This window comes from Canis lupus, chromosome 32, assembly GCF_048164855.1.
Source record: "Canis lupus baileyi chromosome 32, mCanLup2.hap1, whole genome shotgun sequence".
Lineage (NCBI taxonomy): Eukaryota > Metazoa > Chordata > Mammalia > Carnivora > Canidae > Canis > Canis lupus.
Window position 1 is genome coordinate 41,942,630 of NC_132869.1, and position 15,943 is coordinate 41,958,572.

At 66.6% G+C, this 15,943-nt stretch overlaps 1 protein-coding gene and 1 long non-coding RNA gene across 2 annotated transcripts in view; one reads left to right on the plus strand and one right to left on the minus strand.

Moving 5' to 3' along the window:
- Positions 1 to 259: 259 nt before the first annotated feature.
- The window catches only part of CSPG4 (chondroitin sulfate proteoglycan 4), a 33,341-nt gene continuing 17,657 nt past the window's right edge, over positions 260 to 15,943 (minus strand). Inside the window, exons 3-10 of the mRNA XM_072809735.1 lie at positions 10,984 to 14,523; positions 9,484 to 9,966; positions 8,954 to 9,130; positions 7,238 to 7,436; positions 7,026 to 7,160; positions 6,735 to 6,901; positions 3,110 to 3,293; positions 260 to 2,960 (exon numbers count right to left, since the gene is read on the minus strand). Coding sequence (XP_072665836.1) covers positions 1,171 to 2,960; positions 3,110 to 3,293; positions 6,735 to 6,901; positions 7,026 to 7,160; positions 7,238 to 7,436; positions 8,954 to 9,130; positions 9,484 to 9,966; positions 10,984 to 14,523 — 6,675 coding nt within the window. The 3' untranslated portion in view covers positions 260 to 1,170. The remainder of the gene's footprint in view (positions 2,961 to 3,109; positions 3,294 to 6,734; positions 6,902 to 7,025; positions 7,161 to 7,237; positions 7,437 to 8,953; positions 9,131 to 9,483; positions 9,967 to 10,983; positions 14,524 to 15,943) is intronic.
- LOC140623336 (uncharacterized) lies at positions 2,750 to 6,306 on the plus strand. The gene is made up of 2 exons (XR_012022978.1): positions 2,750 to 3,503; positions 3,939 to 6,306. It is a non-coding gene; the product is annotated as an uncharacterized lncRNA (long non-coding RNA).

The following is a 15,943-nucleotide window of genomic DNA, read 5'->3' on the forward strand; positions in this document are numbered from 1 at the left end:
TTGAGCTTCTCAGAGGGGGCCTAGCTTCTCTCCACTAAACCGAAGGGCTTTAGTCCCGTCCCATAAAGACCGGCCCACCTTCCTACACAGGTGGGGGCAGAGGGGATTTGAAAGGCCCCCGGAGGTGGAAATTGGGGGCTCCCGTGGCCCTGTGCAGCCTGCCGGCAGAGGCCCGGGGGGATGGCCTGCCCCAGGGGAGTGCAGGCCGGTGTGGGCAAGGAAGGGCCCAGTGCATGGTCAGACAAACAACACACAGCTGTCCAGAACCTCCACAGCACCATTTATCCAAGCCTCATGGAGTTGAGTGCGCCCAACTGCTCGCACCCCGTCCTCGGGGGAGCGCAGGCATTGCAGTGGCCCCTGGCCTGGCCCCAGTATGGCCGCAGACCCACGGGGCCTCCCGAGCCCTCAGCCTGTCAAGGTGGGGCTCTGGGTATGAAGCGGCCTCAGACCTTCCTCCATCCCACACTGTCAGGGGCTCCATGGGTCTGGGCTAGCTCGACATTGTGTTAAATAGCTTCCCGGCAGTCCCCCTTAAATAAACCCAGCCCCAGAGCAACCCACCCCGTTTTGCACCCTGAATATATTATTCTACTGGCTTATGTCTCCTAGAGAGGGGAGGGGCTCCCTCCTCCTGCCCTCTGCTCCAGGGAATACCGTCTCCCTAAAAAACCAGGGGAAAAAGTTTTCCCGTCAACTCTGGGGCAGAAACAAAGGGAGGCCTGGTCTGGCGTGGGAAAGCCGGGAGTCCCCGTCTGTCCCCCCCCCCCCCCCCCCCGCCCCGTCCTCTCCTTGCCCTCTCGGCAGCCCAGGTCAGCTGTGACTTACCGAAGATCACAGGCCCAGGATCCAGAGTCCTGACATATCTAGGAGGTCACCCTGGTTTTGACAGCTCAACCCGGCTCCCGGGCAGGGGGACGGACTCCAGGCCCTGACCTCGGCCCCCTCGCAATTCTCCAGGCGTGGAGAAGGCTGGGGAGACCCCGGCTCTTGCCGCTGCCTGGTGCCGGGCCCCTGGGACTGCCTCGCGGCGCTGCCCGCCCCGGACGTCCCCGCGTGTCTCCGGCTCTGGGGGATGCTCAGCGGCCCCGGGGGGCCCGGGAGCGATGGGGCCGGGGCCCGAGCGAGCCTGTCCCTGGCCTGATCCGCATCTGGGCCCGGGGCCAGGCCTCACACCCAGTACTGGCCGTTTTTGAGGGCGGGGTTGGGTGTCCGACAGTACTGCAGCAGCTCTGGGTCGGGCTGGCCGCCGGGCGGGGGCCCCTGGCCGGGCACGGCCGTGAGCGGGATGGCGTGGCCCGGCTCCACCTTGCGGAAGGTCTCCGTGTCGCCGGCCAGGCCGTTGCGGGGCTTGGCGGTCAGCACCTGGACGTCGTGCTTGCCCGTCTTGTTCCGCTTGCGCAGGTAGAAGAGCAGCGGCAGGAGCAGGGCCAGGAGCAGGAGGACCAGGCACACGGGGATGATGATGCTGAACATGTTGGCCTCCAGGAGGCCCAGGAAGCCGCCGCTGGCCGCGGTGGGCCCGGGGCTGGGGCCTGGCGCGCCCGGCTGGCCCGTGGCCGGGGCGCCGCTGTCGGGTGCCCCGGCTTCCTCGGGGAGGCTGAGCAGGGCCACGCCGTAGGGGCGCGCCGCGTCGTAGGGCTCGGTGTGGAAGTCCAGGGAGGCCACGGCCGGGGGGACGCCGGGCGCCCACAGCTCCAGCGTGAGGCTGTCGCCCGTGGGGCCGGGGGCGCGGCCCAGCTGCAGCCCCAGCCTCCCGCCCTCCAGGTCCCGCTGCGTGAACTGCTCCACGGGCTCCGGCCCCGCGCGGGCCACGCGCACCAGGCGGCCCAGCCGGGGCCCGGCCAGCAGGCGGAAGCGCGGCTCCCCGCCCGTGCGGTTGGCCAGCTCGGCGGCGTCCAGGACGGCCGGGTCCAGGCGCAGGGTGGCGCCCTGCGGCCACGGCCCCCGGGGCCCGACCCGCAGCAGCGCCGCGACCGTGACGTCCACCGTGGCCGTGGCGTTGGCGCCCCGCGCGTGGGCCAGGACGGCGAAGCGGTCGCGCGGGGAGGACAGGTCGGTGAAGGCGAACTCCACGTCGCCGCGGTCCACCTGCCGCTGGCTGAAGGCGCCGGCCGGCCTGCCCGCCACCAGGAGCTGCCCGAAGCGCGGCGCCCGGGTCACGCGGTAGGCGGCCTCGGGCTCGGCGCGGTCCGACACGACGCGCAGCTGCCGCGGCCCGAGCGCGCAGCGCCCCAGCGCCTGGGGCACCTCCAGGGGCGCGCGCAGCTGCACCTCGATGGCGGCGGGCAGCACGTCCACGGCCAGCGCCACGGGCACGCGCGGGCTGGCGCCGGCCCACGCGCTCAGCTGCAGCACGCCCGCCACGCTGCTGCCGTTGGCCACGAAGGCCAGGCGGCCCGCGTCCACGTCGGCCTGCGAGAAGCGGCGCACCGGGCCCGCGCCCGCGCCCGCGAGGCTCAGGAAGCCGCCGGGGGCCGCGCGCCGCACCTCGTACTGCACGTCGGCGGGCGCGGCGCCCGGGAGCTGCACGCGGAGCTGCGCGCGGGACACGGGCGCGCGGGAGCCGCGGGGCAGGCGCAGCGGCTCGGACGCCGCGGCCCCCACGCGCACGGCGAAGGCCTCGTCGGGGAGCGCGGGGAGCGCGGGGAGCGCGCCCGGCCCGGCGCCCGCGGGGCCCTGCAGCTGCGCGCGGAAGCCGAAGCCGTCGGGCTGCGCGCCCCCGCCGCCGTGCGCGTAGGCCAGGAGCCCCGCCGCCAGCTCCGACTGCAGGAAGTGCGCCCGGCCCGCGTGCAGCGCCCGCCCCGCCAGCAGCAGCCGGCCCCGCGCCGGGAACCGCGTCACCTGGAACAGCACGTCGTGCCGGGCGCGCAGCGCGGCGGGGACGCGCGCCAGCAGGTTGGAGGCGTCCAGGGCGGCGCTGGTGATGTCCGCCTGCTGGCCCTCGGCCACCCAGAGACCTGCGGGGGGACGCAGGCCGTCGGACCAGGCGCCCCGGCGGAGGACAGGGGTCCCGTCCCCTCCCCAGCGCGCCCTGCCCTCGCTCGCCGCGCCCCGCGCCCGCGTCCCCACCCTCACCCGCCGCTGTGCGGCCCATCCCGCTGCTCACCCTCGTTCCTCCAGAGGCGGCTGGGGCGCTGCGGGCAGGCGGCCTCGAAGGACACGGCCACCTCCAGGGTGGCGGCCACGTCGGGGGCGGGGGGCGAGGACAGCCGGAGCTCCAGGGCGTCGTGGACCTCCCAGAAGGGCTCAGCAGGCATCTTGTGCTCATACACAACATCCCCCGCGTATACCTGCGGGGACACGGGGGCGCATTTTTTTAAATTAGTATATTTATTTATCATAGACACAGAAAGAGAGAGAGAGAGAGAGAGGCAGGCTCCATGCAGGGAGCCCGACATGGGATTCGATCCCGGGACTCCAGGATCGCACCCTGGGCCAAAGGCAGGTGCTAAGCCGCTGAGCCACCCAGGGATGGAGGCACATTTTGAAACGAAAGGCAGGTTCCGCGCGTGGCGCCCACAGGTCCCCGGTGTCCAGCCTCACTCTCCGCTCTCCGGCCTATACCTGGCTGTGGGTCCCTAACCCCAGCCCGCCCTCACCAGCTTGCTGGGTCGCCGCTGGCAGTGAGGAGGCTGGCTCTGCAGCCAGGTGCCTTGTCACCTCTGCGCCCTGCAACCTCAGGCAAACCACCTTGCCTCTCTGAGCCCCTAGGGAAAGCCATGCCCTATGGGCGAGGGTCTCCACAGCGGGTCCTTCCCGTTTTGCCCGTCTCCCGCCCTGAAGACACCAGTTTTACCATCGCCCTTCTTTCTTCTACGGTGACGATTTCCCCGCAAAAGGGAACATTGCCATCACGACTCAGCCATGCTGTTCTCTCTTCCATCTTTTTTTCTTTTAAAGATTAATTTTTTTTAAAAATTTTTTGAGAAAGAGAGAACACGTGCGCAAGAATACAGGCACATGCAGGGGAGAGCGGCAGAGGAAAGAGCAACTCCGGCAGGCTCTGTGCTGACCACGGCGCCCAAGGTGGGCTCCATCCTAGGACCCTGGGATCAGGACCTGCACTGAAACCAAGACCCGGATGCTTGACCAACTGCACCACCCAGGCGCCCCCTCTCTAACATCTTAAAGACTTGTGACTTCGCTTTTTCCACCAATGTCATCAGGCCTCCCCCCATTTTGCTCTCCTTTACAGCAAAACTCCAAAAAGAATAGTCTGTGATCTCCCCCATGCTGTCCCGAGTGCGCTCTGTCCAGGATTTTGGTGGGTCCAAGGGCCTTGTGTTACTCTCCTGCTTGGCAGCGTCTGGCATCATTGTGCCTTCCTTCCTCTAACAGCCACTGGCTCCCAGCGCGTCCCATCCTCACGGTTCCTCCTGCCTCTGTTGGCGCCCCCCTTTCTCCCCAACGTCTACACCTTGGCCTTTAGAGTCCTCTCTACCTACAGGCACATCCCCCGTGTTCCTCCTTCAGCCGCATGCCCCCCCAGGTCAGCTCTGCGGATAACCCCCGTCGACCTCCACCGCGGAATGCTCTCTCCCAGGTTCCAGACTCACGTGTCTGCTTCCCGGCAGCTGCGTGGGGATATCCAAGGGACGCCTCCAAGCCAGCCTGCACCAGGCAGGCTCCTGACCCGTGCGCCTCTCCTAGTCTTCCCAGTTCACGGGATGGCTGCCCTGTTCTTCCAGTGGCTCAGTCCCAAACCCCTGGAGTCATGCCTGACTCCTCCCTCTCTTACACACCATCACTTCTGGCCTAGATTATCGCCACAGCCTCCTGTGTCCCAGCTTGGGCCCCGCTCCCTCCCCCTGTGGTTTTTGTTTTTGTTTTGTTTTGTTTTGTTTTTAATTTATTTGACAGAGAGAGAGAGTACACGCAAGCACACAAGCAGGGGGAGGGGCAGAGGGAGAAGCAGGCAGCCTGATGCGGGGCTCCACCCCGGACCCCGGGATCATGACCTGAGCTGAAGGCAGACACTTAACTGACTGGGCCACCCAGGCGCCCCCCGCCCCCCCATGGTTGTTCTTAACACAGAAGCCAGCGCGAGCCTTTTAAGATGTGAGATTACTGTTCTTCCTCAGAGAGTACAGTGGCTCCTCATTTGACCGCAAAGATCCCACTCTGACCCCTTGCCCCTGCCACCTCACCTCCTAACCATCCTGCCACACTTGCTGTTCTCCGGGGCTCTTTGCACGCTACACACCTAGGGCTCTTCCTCACTTCCAGAAAGAAGTACGCTCCTGGGCAGCCCGGGGGGCTCAGCGGTTGAGCACCCGCCTTCAGCCCAGGTCGTGACCCCGGGGGTCCTGGGATCCAGTCCCACGTCGGGCTCCCTGCATGGAGCCTGCTTCTTCCTCTGCCTGTGTCTCTGCCTCTCTCTGTGTGTCTCATGAATAAATAAAATCTTAAAAAAAAAAAAAAGTATGCTCCCTTCCCCCTGCTAATCCAAATGTGTCCTCTTGGCTTATCTTTTGTTTTCCCCTTTTAGGAGAGGGGGATGTATTGCTTCGCAGAAAAACAGGGCTTGCACAATACTAAGATGGAAACTGGGGTCGCAGCGTGTGGGAGGCTCTAGGACCGCAGGGTAGTGAGGAACTGGAGGGCAGTGCCCCATCTAAGGGGGAGCCACCCACACGCTAATGGGGGATCACCAGCTAATAGGGGATCACCATCCTTCTAACGAGGGAGCAGAGCCTGGGTGAAAGGGGAGGTTGCTACTCAGCTGATTGCTGTAGGAGGGCACAGAGCCTTTTAAGAAACTGGAGATCAGGTTTTTGTGTACGTGCGTGTGTGTGTGTGCGTGTGTGCGTGTGTGTGAAATCCTCCAAAGGTTATATGTTGACCATTAATTTTAAAAGACTAAATGTCTTGTGCAGGCCAAATACAACACATCTGTGGGCCAGATGTGACCCACAAGGACTGTCAGCTGTAACCTCTGGCCCAGGCTGAAGGGTGGCAGGAAGGAAGTGGAGACAGACCCCCAGGAGTGGGGTGGGAGGATGGATGCCCGGGGGCGGGAGGTGTCTTGGGGTGAGCCAAGTCACAGGCAGGACGAGGAGGGGTCTCTGAGCTCCGGGAGCAAGCATGCCCTGGTGAGAGAAAGCCTGGACTAGGGATCCCTGGGTGGCGCAGCGGTTTGGCGCCTGCCTTTGGCCCAGGGCGCGATCCTGAAGACCCAGGATCGAATCCCACGTCGGGCTCCTGGTGTATGGAGCCTGCTTCTCCCTCTGCCTGTGTCTCTGCCTCTCTCTCTCTCTCTCTGTGTGACTATCATAATAAAAAAAAAAAAAAAAAAAAAAAAAAGGCCTGGACTAGTAGTTAGCAGCCGGAATCCTGGTTTTGCCTCTTACCGACCACATGCTCTGGACGGTCGCCTGACCTCCGTAAGCCTCAGTTTCCTTATCTGCAAAACGGGACACCCGATCCCTGCCCCACCCAACTCAATACGGCAGGACAGTGGTGCTGTCGAGACACTACCCAGTCCTGCCCCCAAGCCAGGACAAAGTCTCTGCCACGAAGCCATTTCCCAGCTTCCCTGGGTGGCACTGCCAGCCTGGCCCCCTGCTGGCCACTCCCTTTCATCCCATCTTGTTGGGGTGCGCGGAAAGCTCCGTGGGTGGGGGGAGGAACCCCAAAGGCCTGGTCCTGTCCCCTCCCCCTCCCGGGCATCCGATGACAGTGGCTCCCAGGACGCAGGGAGTCTAGTGGCGGCTGTAGAGGTGGGGCCCTACCTCGGCTTGCGTGAAGTTCACCAGGACCTCCCCGGTGCCGCCCTGCTGGGCGCGGAGCAGGCGGCCCAGCCGGGGGCCCTGCACCACCCGGTAGAGCAGGTGCTGCGGATCGGTGCCGGCACTGGAGCTGGCTCTCAGGCTCTGGCTGCTGAGCGGCTGGACCGACCCTGCGAGACACATCAGGGCCCCGCTGGCCTCGGACCAGGAGGCAGGGCGAGGCCGTGCGCCTGCGGGGGCAGCGTGACGGGCCGGGCCCCGGGCCCACGAGGCAAGCGCGCCGGGCGGACCCACCTGGGCACACGGTCAGCGTCCGGCTGCCCTCCAGGGAGAGGAGCAGCTGCTTCTGGGCCGTCACGCGGAAGAAGTGTCCGGGGGAAGCGTGCTCGCCGTCGGACAGGCTGAAGCGGAAGCCTCCGTCCAGGGCTCCTGAGGACGGGCGTAGAGTGGGTCTCGCTGGCCCCCGCGGGTCCCCGTCCGCAGGCGCCCCAGCCGGCGGTACCCACCTCTGTGTGAGAACAGCACGAGCCCGTCGTCCAGCTGGGCCTGCGTGAAGCTGTGCACCTCGGTGCCTGGCGCCGCCCGCAGCACCACCTGCCCGTTGCTGGGCCGCTCGATGGTGTAGACCAGGTCCTCCGGGCCCGAGTCGCTGTCCGCACCCCTCAGGGCCTCCGGAGGGAAGGGCACGGTGGCCCCCTCCCACATCTGGGGACACAGGCCCGTGAGGGTTCCGTCCCCGCCGAGCGGAGCACTCCCACTGGCTCAGCTCAGGCCTTGGGTGGTCACCGAGGCCCGCGTCCTCCTGGGGTCCCCCTCCCAAGGGCCCCTCCAGCCCAGTGACCTTCCCCTGCCACCCCGGGCCCAGGCTCCCTTCTCTCCGCCCTGATCCTGCTTGTCCTGCGAGGCCAGCCCCCCGCTCTTCCCTCACCAGGCTCTCCCCGCCGCAGAGCCCCCAGCCCCGACCCGCGGCAGCACCGCGACCGTCTGGCCCTGCCTCCTGGGCACGTGGGTCTGGGGACGGGCTGGGCACACTACGGGAATGGTGAGGGTCGCGTCCCCAAGACGCTGATAAACACACTCCCTTTCCAGGTGAGGGAAGGACGGGAGGCTCGGGGTGGGAAAGGCTGATGCTTGGCCCCTGTCCGTGGCCTGGAAGCAGCACGTGACGAAGGCTCGTGTGTTTCCAGCGTGGTCACGAGGCCCACCCAGGTCAGGGAGGGGTGCGGGCAGCCCCACCCCAGGCTCAGAGGGAAGAGGAGTCCCTGTCGGGCCTCCCACCTGCCAGCAGGGCAGGATCCCGTTTCTGGGATCCTGTTACATGGCCCCAGCTGGGTCAGGACCTTGGGCTGCCTTAGGGAGGGGCTCCCAGCCCTGGAAAACCGAGCCCTCTGGGATCCCAGGGACCTTCTCAGTCCCAGGCTAACCCCCGGCGAGCCCTGGAAGGGGGAGCACGGTGCGGTGCGCAGAGATGGGGCTTCAGCGCGGGGCCTGCGCAAACGCTGAGGACAGCATCACCTGGTGGCCAAGGGGCCACACAGCAGCACCGGCCTGTGGTTCCGGGCAGCCCCGAGCCGCACCCCCGCTGCTCTGCGGCCGCCCCACCCCTGGACCACTCCCCACAGCCACAGCCTCTGCCATCAAAGGCGTCCGGTGTCCATCAGGCCCTGCCCGTCCACCATCTCGTGTGATCTTGGCCACGCCGTGCCCTTTCTGTTCCCCCGTAACTACTTCTGTGACCGTGGAGAAATGCTGTGACCGGGCTGGGCCTCAGCTTTGGCTTCTGCTGAGTGACGGCACCACCATTCTGGGGCGATGTGAGGGGCAGGGGCTCGGGAAGCCAAGCTGTGGCCCTCCCTTGCTGTGGGTGGAAGCGGGGAGCTTAACCACGCTCCACCTGGATCCGCCCTTTAGGGCCTGAAAGAACTTTCTTCAGGAGGTCTGGTCCGGAGCCACAGAAAACGCCTGCAGCTGAGGGTGAGTCCAGGGAAGGGCAGGGCCAAGGATGGCCATTCGCGAGACTGCCTGCCGCACTTCTAAGTGTTCAACAACCAAGTCTCACACCTGTGCCCTACTTTCAGTGCCATAGCTCTTCCCCACCACCTAGAGGCATGTGGCACGGTCCCCACTTGGAGAAAGCGACGGGCTCATGGGCGGGGGCGGGGAGCTCTGTGCTGGGCCTCTCTTTGGGCGGGAGGTGGGAGGTGATCCCAGGCTGCTCTCACCGTTAGGCCTGTGTTTGCGGTGAGGATGGGCGGTTGGTCATTGACGGGCAGGACGGTGATGGTGAAGGCCACAGGGTGGCTCTGGCGGTCCAGCTCGGAGGCGTTAGCCACTAGGGTGAAGCTGTCTGTCAGCGTCTCACTCCCGTCGTGCACATAGCGGATCTGCTGCTGTTCTACCTGTGGGCAGGCCCGAGGCTGAAGGCCAGGCCCTGGCAGGCCTGAGGGCGGCGCGGGCTCCACCCCGGCACCCCTCGTGCTCTGCCTCTGGGTGTGGGAGGGACGGGCTCCCTCCGCGCTTCCATTCCCGCAGGTGGAGACGGGGACACCCCCTCCTCCCAGGCTGAAGGGCCGCAGGAGGAACGGGAATGGGGCTGTCCTCCGACTGCCCTGCCCGGAGGGGAAGGAACGGCAGCAGGCACCCAGAGCAGAGGCCTCCCCGACCGCGACCTCCCTGCTTCCTCTGGGTGGACGCCCCCAGCCGTAGAGCCCCCAGCTGCCCCCCGGCCCCCAGCGAGTCCCGAGAGCAGTACCTCTTTCCAGGAGAAAGCGCTGAGGGTCCCCGCTTGAGGGGCCTCCTCTCTCCGCAGGGCCCCGTGCAGGGGCTGCTCGAGGACCCGCAGTTCGAGGCCGGGCAGTGCAGGGAAGTAGGGCCCGGCGACCTGGAGCAGCGGGGGGGCCAGCACGCGGCTGCCGCCCTCGGGGACGCTGAAGTTCTGTGCCTCCAGTGGGATGGTGGCGGGCAGCACCTCCAGCTCCACGCGGACGCCCTCGAGGGGCGCACCCAGGCCTGAGCCCACGTCTAGGGAGAAGGAGTCACTCCAGGCCTCGGGGCGGGAGTGGAGGTACAGGACCCTGCCGGCGTCCACCGCCTCCTGGGAGAAGCTCTGCACGGGGTCCCAGCTGGGCGGCCCGGCCACGGAGGCGCCGCGGGACAGCATCACCAGGTAGCCGGCCCGCGGCGGGGTCTTCACCGAGAACACAATTTGGGCGGGCGGCACTGCCTCCTGCGCTGCCTGCGTGACACAGGGTCATGGAGGGAGGCCGCCGGCCCCCAAGCGGCCAGAGCAGGCTCAGCGCCGTGCCCCCCAGCCCCCCGCCCAGGAGGGCCCCGGACACCCCTGCTCACTCAGACACCCAGACATGCAGCCAGCTGGGCCTCCCCACCAGCTGCTCACTCGTGCACACTCCCCAAGAGGTGTACGCGGTCACACCTCCAGACTCGGTGACTCAGATGCACAATTTCTCTACACACTGATGTGGATCCACACACGTAGGCCTCACGGGTGTCGCACCCTGTACCCGCCCGCTCGCCCATGCCCGCGGGCCGCCCGGCCTCCGCGGGGGCCACTGCTCACCACCAGAGGGCGCTCCGTCCCTTCGGGAGGCAGACTCCGCACACAGGGCCTGGGGCCCGCGAGGACCGCCGCGCCCCCCACCTGATGGCCCGGCTGCAGGAGGCCACACACCACCCCCAGCTCACATCCCTGATCCCGTGCCTCTGCCTGGAGGGGTGTCCTTTCATCCCCTGCTACTGAAACCCCAGACTCTGCAAGGCCGGACTCCAGTGCCGCCTCCGTCAAGGCCAAGCCTTTCTGATGCCAGACAGGGCCAGCCACCGTCTGCCCCAAATCCAGGCAGCTGGACCCACCAGGGGCTCAGAAATCGGCCGTGTGCCACCGAGTCAGTAGGCCTGGTTGCTCTCTGATTCCTGGATGGTCAGCGGCTCTCCCCAGGTCCTGAGGCCCAGTCCTCAAGGTGCCCAGGAGAATCCCCCAGGGAACGAATTTATTAGAAAACAGATTCTCCGAATCCGTAGCACGCACATGTGTGCACCTGACAGGTGGAGGCCCCCATAACTCTGAGGCAAACTCCCCGGAGACCGTCAGGCACATCCCCAAAGCGCGGACACCACCCAACCCAGGAGTCCCCACCGGTACCCCCCAAACGTCCACGCACACAGGGCGTGAAGGCTGGATGGAAGGGGCCCCCTTCTCTGGCCTATGACTTCCACTCGCCCCTCGGCCTTTTACCTCCAGCTGATCCTTTCTGATCTCAGCTGCCTCCCCCTGGAAGACGTAGATCTTCTTGTTCTGGACCAGATGCAGTGGGGCCAATGGCCCCTCCAAGGCAATGGTCACCTGCAGGGTGGCATCCGTGAGCACAGGCCCTGCCTCCACGGAGAAGGCCAGGGTGTCCTGCGGGCTCAGGCTGCCGTTGTGGCTGTAGAGGACGGCCCCGTCCAGCAGGTCCTGTTGGGAGAAGGCTGTGGCCGGCTGGCCGGCCCGGAGCAGCTGCCCCCAGTGCGGGCCGGCTGTGACACGGTAGCGGACCTCATCCCCGCTGCGAATGTCTAGGTTGGTGTCCAGGCGGAGCACGGCTGTGTCGATGGTGCCCTGGCCCCCCTGAGGGACCACGAGGCTGGAGCCATTGGCCACGCGGAGATAGGGCTCGGATGCCTGCACTTCAAGCAGCGCGGTGGCCTGGTGCCGCCCGTCGGACACCTGCAGCTGGATCCAGCCGCGGTCGGCCCCGGAGTGCACGAACAGGACGCGCCTCTTCCGGAGGTCCTCCTGGGAGAAGCGGTAGATGGGCCGCGTGGGCTCGTCCGCGGCCACGATGCTGCCGAAGAGAAGGTCCTTGCGGGTCAGCACCAGCTGCGCGTCGGCGAAGCCGGAGTCGGCGTCACTGAAGGCCACGTCGTCGGTCGTCAGCAGCCGCCGCCCGCCCCGGGCCACGTGGAAGACGCGGCTGACGGTCTGCACGGGAGCGTGGTCGTTCACGGGCTGGATGGCCACGCGGAAGACGCCCCGGACCTCCTCCCAGGCCAGGCCGCCGCTGCCCTCACTCTGGCGGGTTGCCACGAAGGGGATGTCGTCTTCCGTGGTCTCGGAGTTGTCATGCTGGTAGACCAGCCGGCCCTGCAGCAGGTCCTCGTTGGTGAAGGACGTCACCGCGGTGGCCTCGTCCTGCGCCCCCCTCCAGACCAGCCGCCCGTGGCGGGGCCGCTCCATGACCTCATAGAGGTAGCTGGCGCTGTTGAGGCTCTTGACGAACAGGTGTTCCGCGGAGAGGACGCCCTCGCCTCCCTCGGGCACGGAGAGGAGGACGTTGGTGAGGACGGGGGCGTCGGGGTCACCCCCGATGTGGATGGGGAAGGTGTAGAGCGGGGAGAAATGTGGCGGAGCCGTGACGCGGAAACGGAAGGCGTCCTCCACGGTCTCCGAGGTGCGCGCCGTGGCCCCGTAGGTCACCCGGCCGGCCTGCAGGTCATCCTGGGTGAAGCCCTGCCCCTCGGACAGCCGGGCGCCCTGCAGCCTGAGGTTACCCTTCCTGGGGGCCTGAACCAGCTCGTAGTGGAAGGTGGTGGGGCTGGGGCCCGCCCCCTCCTCCAGAGCGGCCTCCAGGTGCGCGCCGGTGAGCGCCTCCTGCCGCGTGGTGTGGGTGCGCAGGGGCTCGAGCCGCAGCAGCCGCACGGTGGCTCTCTGGATCGTCACCAGGAAGGACAGATTGCTCAGGGTCTCCTGGCCCACCTGAACCTCCAGGGCCACGCGCTCCACGGCGTCCTCCGTGCGGTGCTGCGGGTCGGTGCTCAGGTACCTCACGCGGCCCTGCTCCACGTCCCGCTGCTGGAAGGCCTGCACCGGGCGCCACTCCGCGCCCTCGGCGCCCCCCGCGCCCTGCTTCTGCAGCTCCCCGAACCGCAGGGCCGCGGCGACCCGGAACAGCACGCTCACATCCTGCCCCACCGCGTTGGTCTCCACCGACAGATTGGCGGGCAGCACCGGGGCAGCGGAGCCCTGGGCCAGGCGCAGCCCCGTGTTGTGGCGGACCCGGATGCTGGGCCGGACCGCCACCACCTGCAGCGTGGCCGGAGCGCTGGCCTGCAGCCCGTCGCTGACGCGGAACGTCAGGTCCTGGGCGGGCCCGCTCCGGTGCACGTAGACCAGGCCGCCCGCCTCCAGCTCCCGGCAGGAGAACTCGGTGGCTGGCTCCCCGGGCTGCTCCTGGCGCTCCACCGGCAGGCCCGGGGCGGTGCCAAGGAGCTGGAAGGTGAGGCCCTCGCAGGCAGAGTCTGGGTCGTAGGCCTGGAAGACCTCGGGCCCCAGGGGCTTCTGTGTGTGTTCCAGGATCACCATGAGGCTGCCGTGGGGGAAGATGATTTGGGGTGGGTCGTTGACCGGGTTTATCTGGATGGGCAGGATGTAAGTCTGGCCCCTCCGGAGGCAGGAGGGCACAGGGCCCCTGGCGGTCACGGACACCTCCAGCATCAGCTGGTCGGAGGTCTCCTCCGAGCCATCGTGGACGAAGCGGGCCTTGCGGTTCACCACGTCCAGGAGGGTGAACATTTTCCGTGCCTGGGCTCCCGGGACGTCCAGCTCGAGCTCCCCGTGGCGGGCCCCACGGCTCACGCTGAACAGCACCTGGGATTTACGCAGCTCGGCCTCGCTCAGGTCCAGCGTGGGCTGCAGGTGCCGCCACTCAAGCCAGGCTGTGCCCCCCTCGGCCACCACCAGCGGGCTGACAGTCAGCAGTTGGGTGAAGTTGGCAAAGACGGGAGGCAGCCCCGGTTCGGGCACGCAGGGCTCGGGCAGCTCCACGGCGGACCAGGCCTCCGGTGCCAGGGTGGAGAGAGCTTCATAGGTGCCGTAGGTGTCCTCCTCGTACTCGTCTTCCTCCAGGCTGCAGCCGGCCACCATGCTGCGAGTCAGCGAGGCTTCCCGGAGCCCCTGCCTCTGGCCGTTGATGCTGAGATCCTCCATGCAGCCCAGGAGGGAGACGTTGACGGCCCCCGAGGCCAGGCCCAGGCGGTGTTCCTGGAGGTGGCGGGAGGCCTCTGTGTCCAGCCCCCCCAGGAGGAGACTGCCGCGGGGTTCCAGGTAGCTGAGGATCCCACGGTTGGAAGTCCGTGTGGGGTACTGGTCCACGGAGATTTCCAGCTGGTGAGCATCCACGTGGACACTGACCTCATGGGGTAGCCCGTCAGCCACGGGCACGCTGTTGTGGAGCAACACGGTGCCCTGGCCCTTCTCCACCACAGCCCGCAGGTGGCCCTCAAATATGTCCACGTAGATGAAATCCCCGTGCCGGCCGCCCGCCTGGAAAGCCAGGGGCGCCTGTCGGCTCCGAGTGGTGAGTATGAACGCCAGGGTGCCCTCCTCCCGAGTGTTCCAGGCAGGGAAGGCAGCCAGCGAGTGGGGCCCAGAGAAGCCCAGAGCCACGCTGTCATCAGCAGAAAACTCTTCAGCGCAGCCCTCGTGCACGTCAGGGGTCAGCGGTCGGAGGAGGTTGCGGCCGTTGACGGTGGCGGCGTGCAGGCAGCCCCTCAGGGGCCGGCTGGCTCCCATCAGGTAGGACAGGCTCAGGCTCCCAGTGCCCCCCAGGAAGATCCCATAGGGGACCTCCAGGGGAGCTCCCAGGACGGGGGCTGAGGCGTTCAGCAGCCCATCGACGGACAACGAGGCCTCGCTGTCTGACACAGTCAGCTCCACGGAGTGGACGGCGGAGTCGCTCAGCGGAGTCTCAGCTGGGGTCTGCAGCCTCAGCTCCTCCTGGCCCAGGGTGAGTCTGACCTGGGGAGAGACGGAGGGATGGGAGTGGGGACAGCACTTCGGACGATCTGCTTCTCCTGTAAGAACATAGTTGGTCGGCCACATTGGAGTCCCCAGAGCAGACGTCCTGGGACAAAGGTTTCTCATGCCACCCCTGTCTGCCTCCTGCCACCTCTCTCTCTCTCTTTCTCTGTCTTTTTAAAGATTTATTTATTTATTCATGAGACACACAGAGAGAGAGAGAGGCAGAGACACAGGCAGAGGGAGAAGCAGGCTCCACGCAGGGAGCCCGACGTGGGACTCGACCCCGGGACCCCAGGATCACGCCCTGAGCCAAAGGCAGGTGCTCAACCGCTGAGCCACCCCGGGGCCCCTCCTTCCTGCCACCTCTTTACTTATCCCCCAAACACAGGTCCAGATGGGCTCTGGGGTCCCTGATGTGAATCAGAGAAGTGACAGAGCAAGATGCTCTCCTAGGGATTCAGTCTGTATGTTTTACCCTCGCCAGCTTTCCGACTGGGCAGGGCCACCAGACAACCACCCTGACCTCCAGAAGATTCACTCTGGGCATAGAGGGCATCTGGGGTCACCAGGGCAGCCAGGCTCATGGCGGGGAGCCCGATTCCAGATGCTCTGTTTTGAGGGTTAAGTAAAGAAAAGCTCCCTGACCTGGGGTGAGGGAGCCGCGGGGAGAGGAGAACTGTTCTGTCTCTAGGACTTTGGCACCAGAACTGGGCCTGGGGTGGCCTTGCCACTACTGGACGGCAGGATGGGTGGAGGCAGAGTACGGGAAGAGCAGAGCCCTGGGCACGGCGGCCTTGGGAGCCCAGCTCCCCGGGCTGTGGCATCGCCCTACCTGTCCCGTCACACCTGTCGGGCGGAAGGGCTCCGGCCCCAGGCTGCACCCGGGCCCCGCTCAACAGTGCCGCCTATTGGCAGAGAGAAGCCATGGCAGCGGCAGGTGGACCGTCGCCCTCAGGCCCCGCCCGTCCTCTCCCCCGAACCCCCCAAGTGTGGAAGCAGCCGGCTTTCCCGAATTTGGGCGGAGACCTCAGGTTCTCAAATTCGTTATGGTTAAGGGGGAGCCTCAGGGGAGCCAGGAGGCTCCTTGCTGATAAAGCTAGCGGGGCTGGCAGGACGAAATGGGAAAATGGAGAGGCTTTGGCGATACTGGTCTTTACCATCACAGACAGATGGGGTGACCGGTGCTCAACAGGAGGCTCACAGGGGCTGCAGGGCCCAGGATAGAGCACCCAGCCCAGGGGAGTGCCAGGGGGTAGGTACCTCCTGGGGGAAGGGATGTCTACGCTGGGACTTGAAGGCGAGGCGGGGCGTGCGGGGAGCGAGAGCCTGGCTGGACCAGCGCAGGCCGCAGTGAGGGGGGGCGGCCAGGGCTGGTGGTGGGCAGTGTGGGTGGAGGGCTGCGGGGCACAGCCGGTGC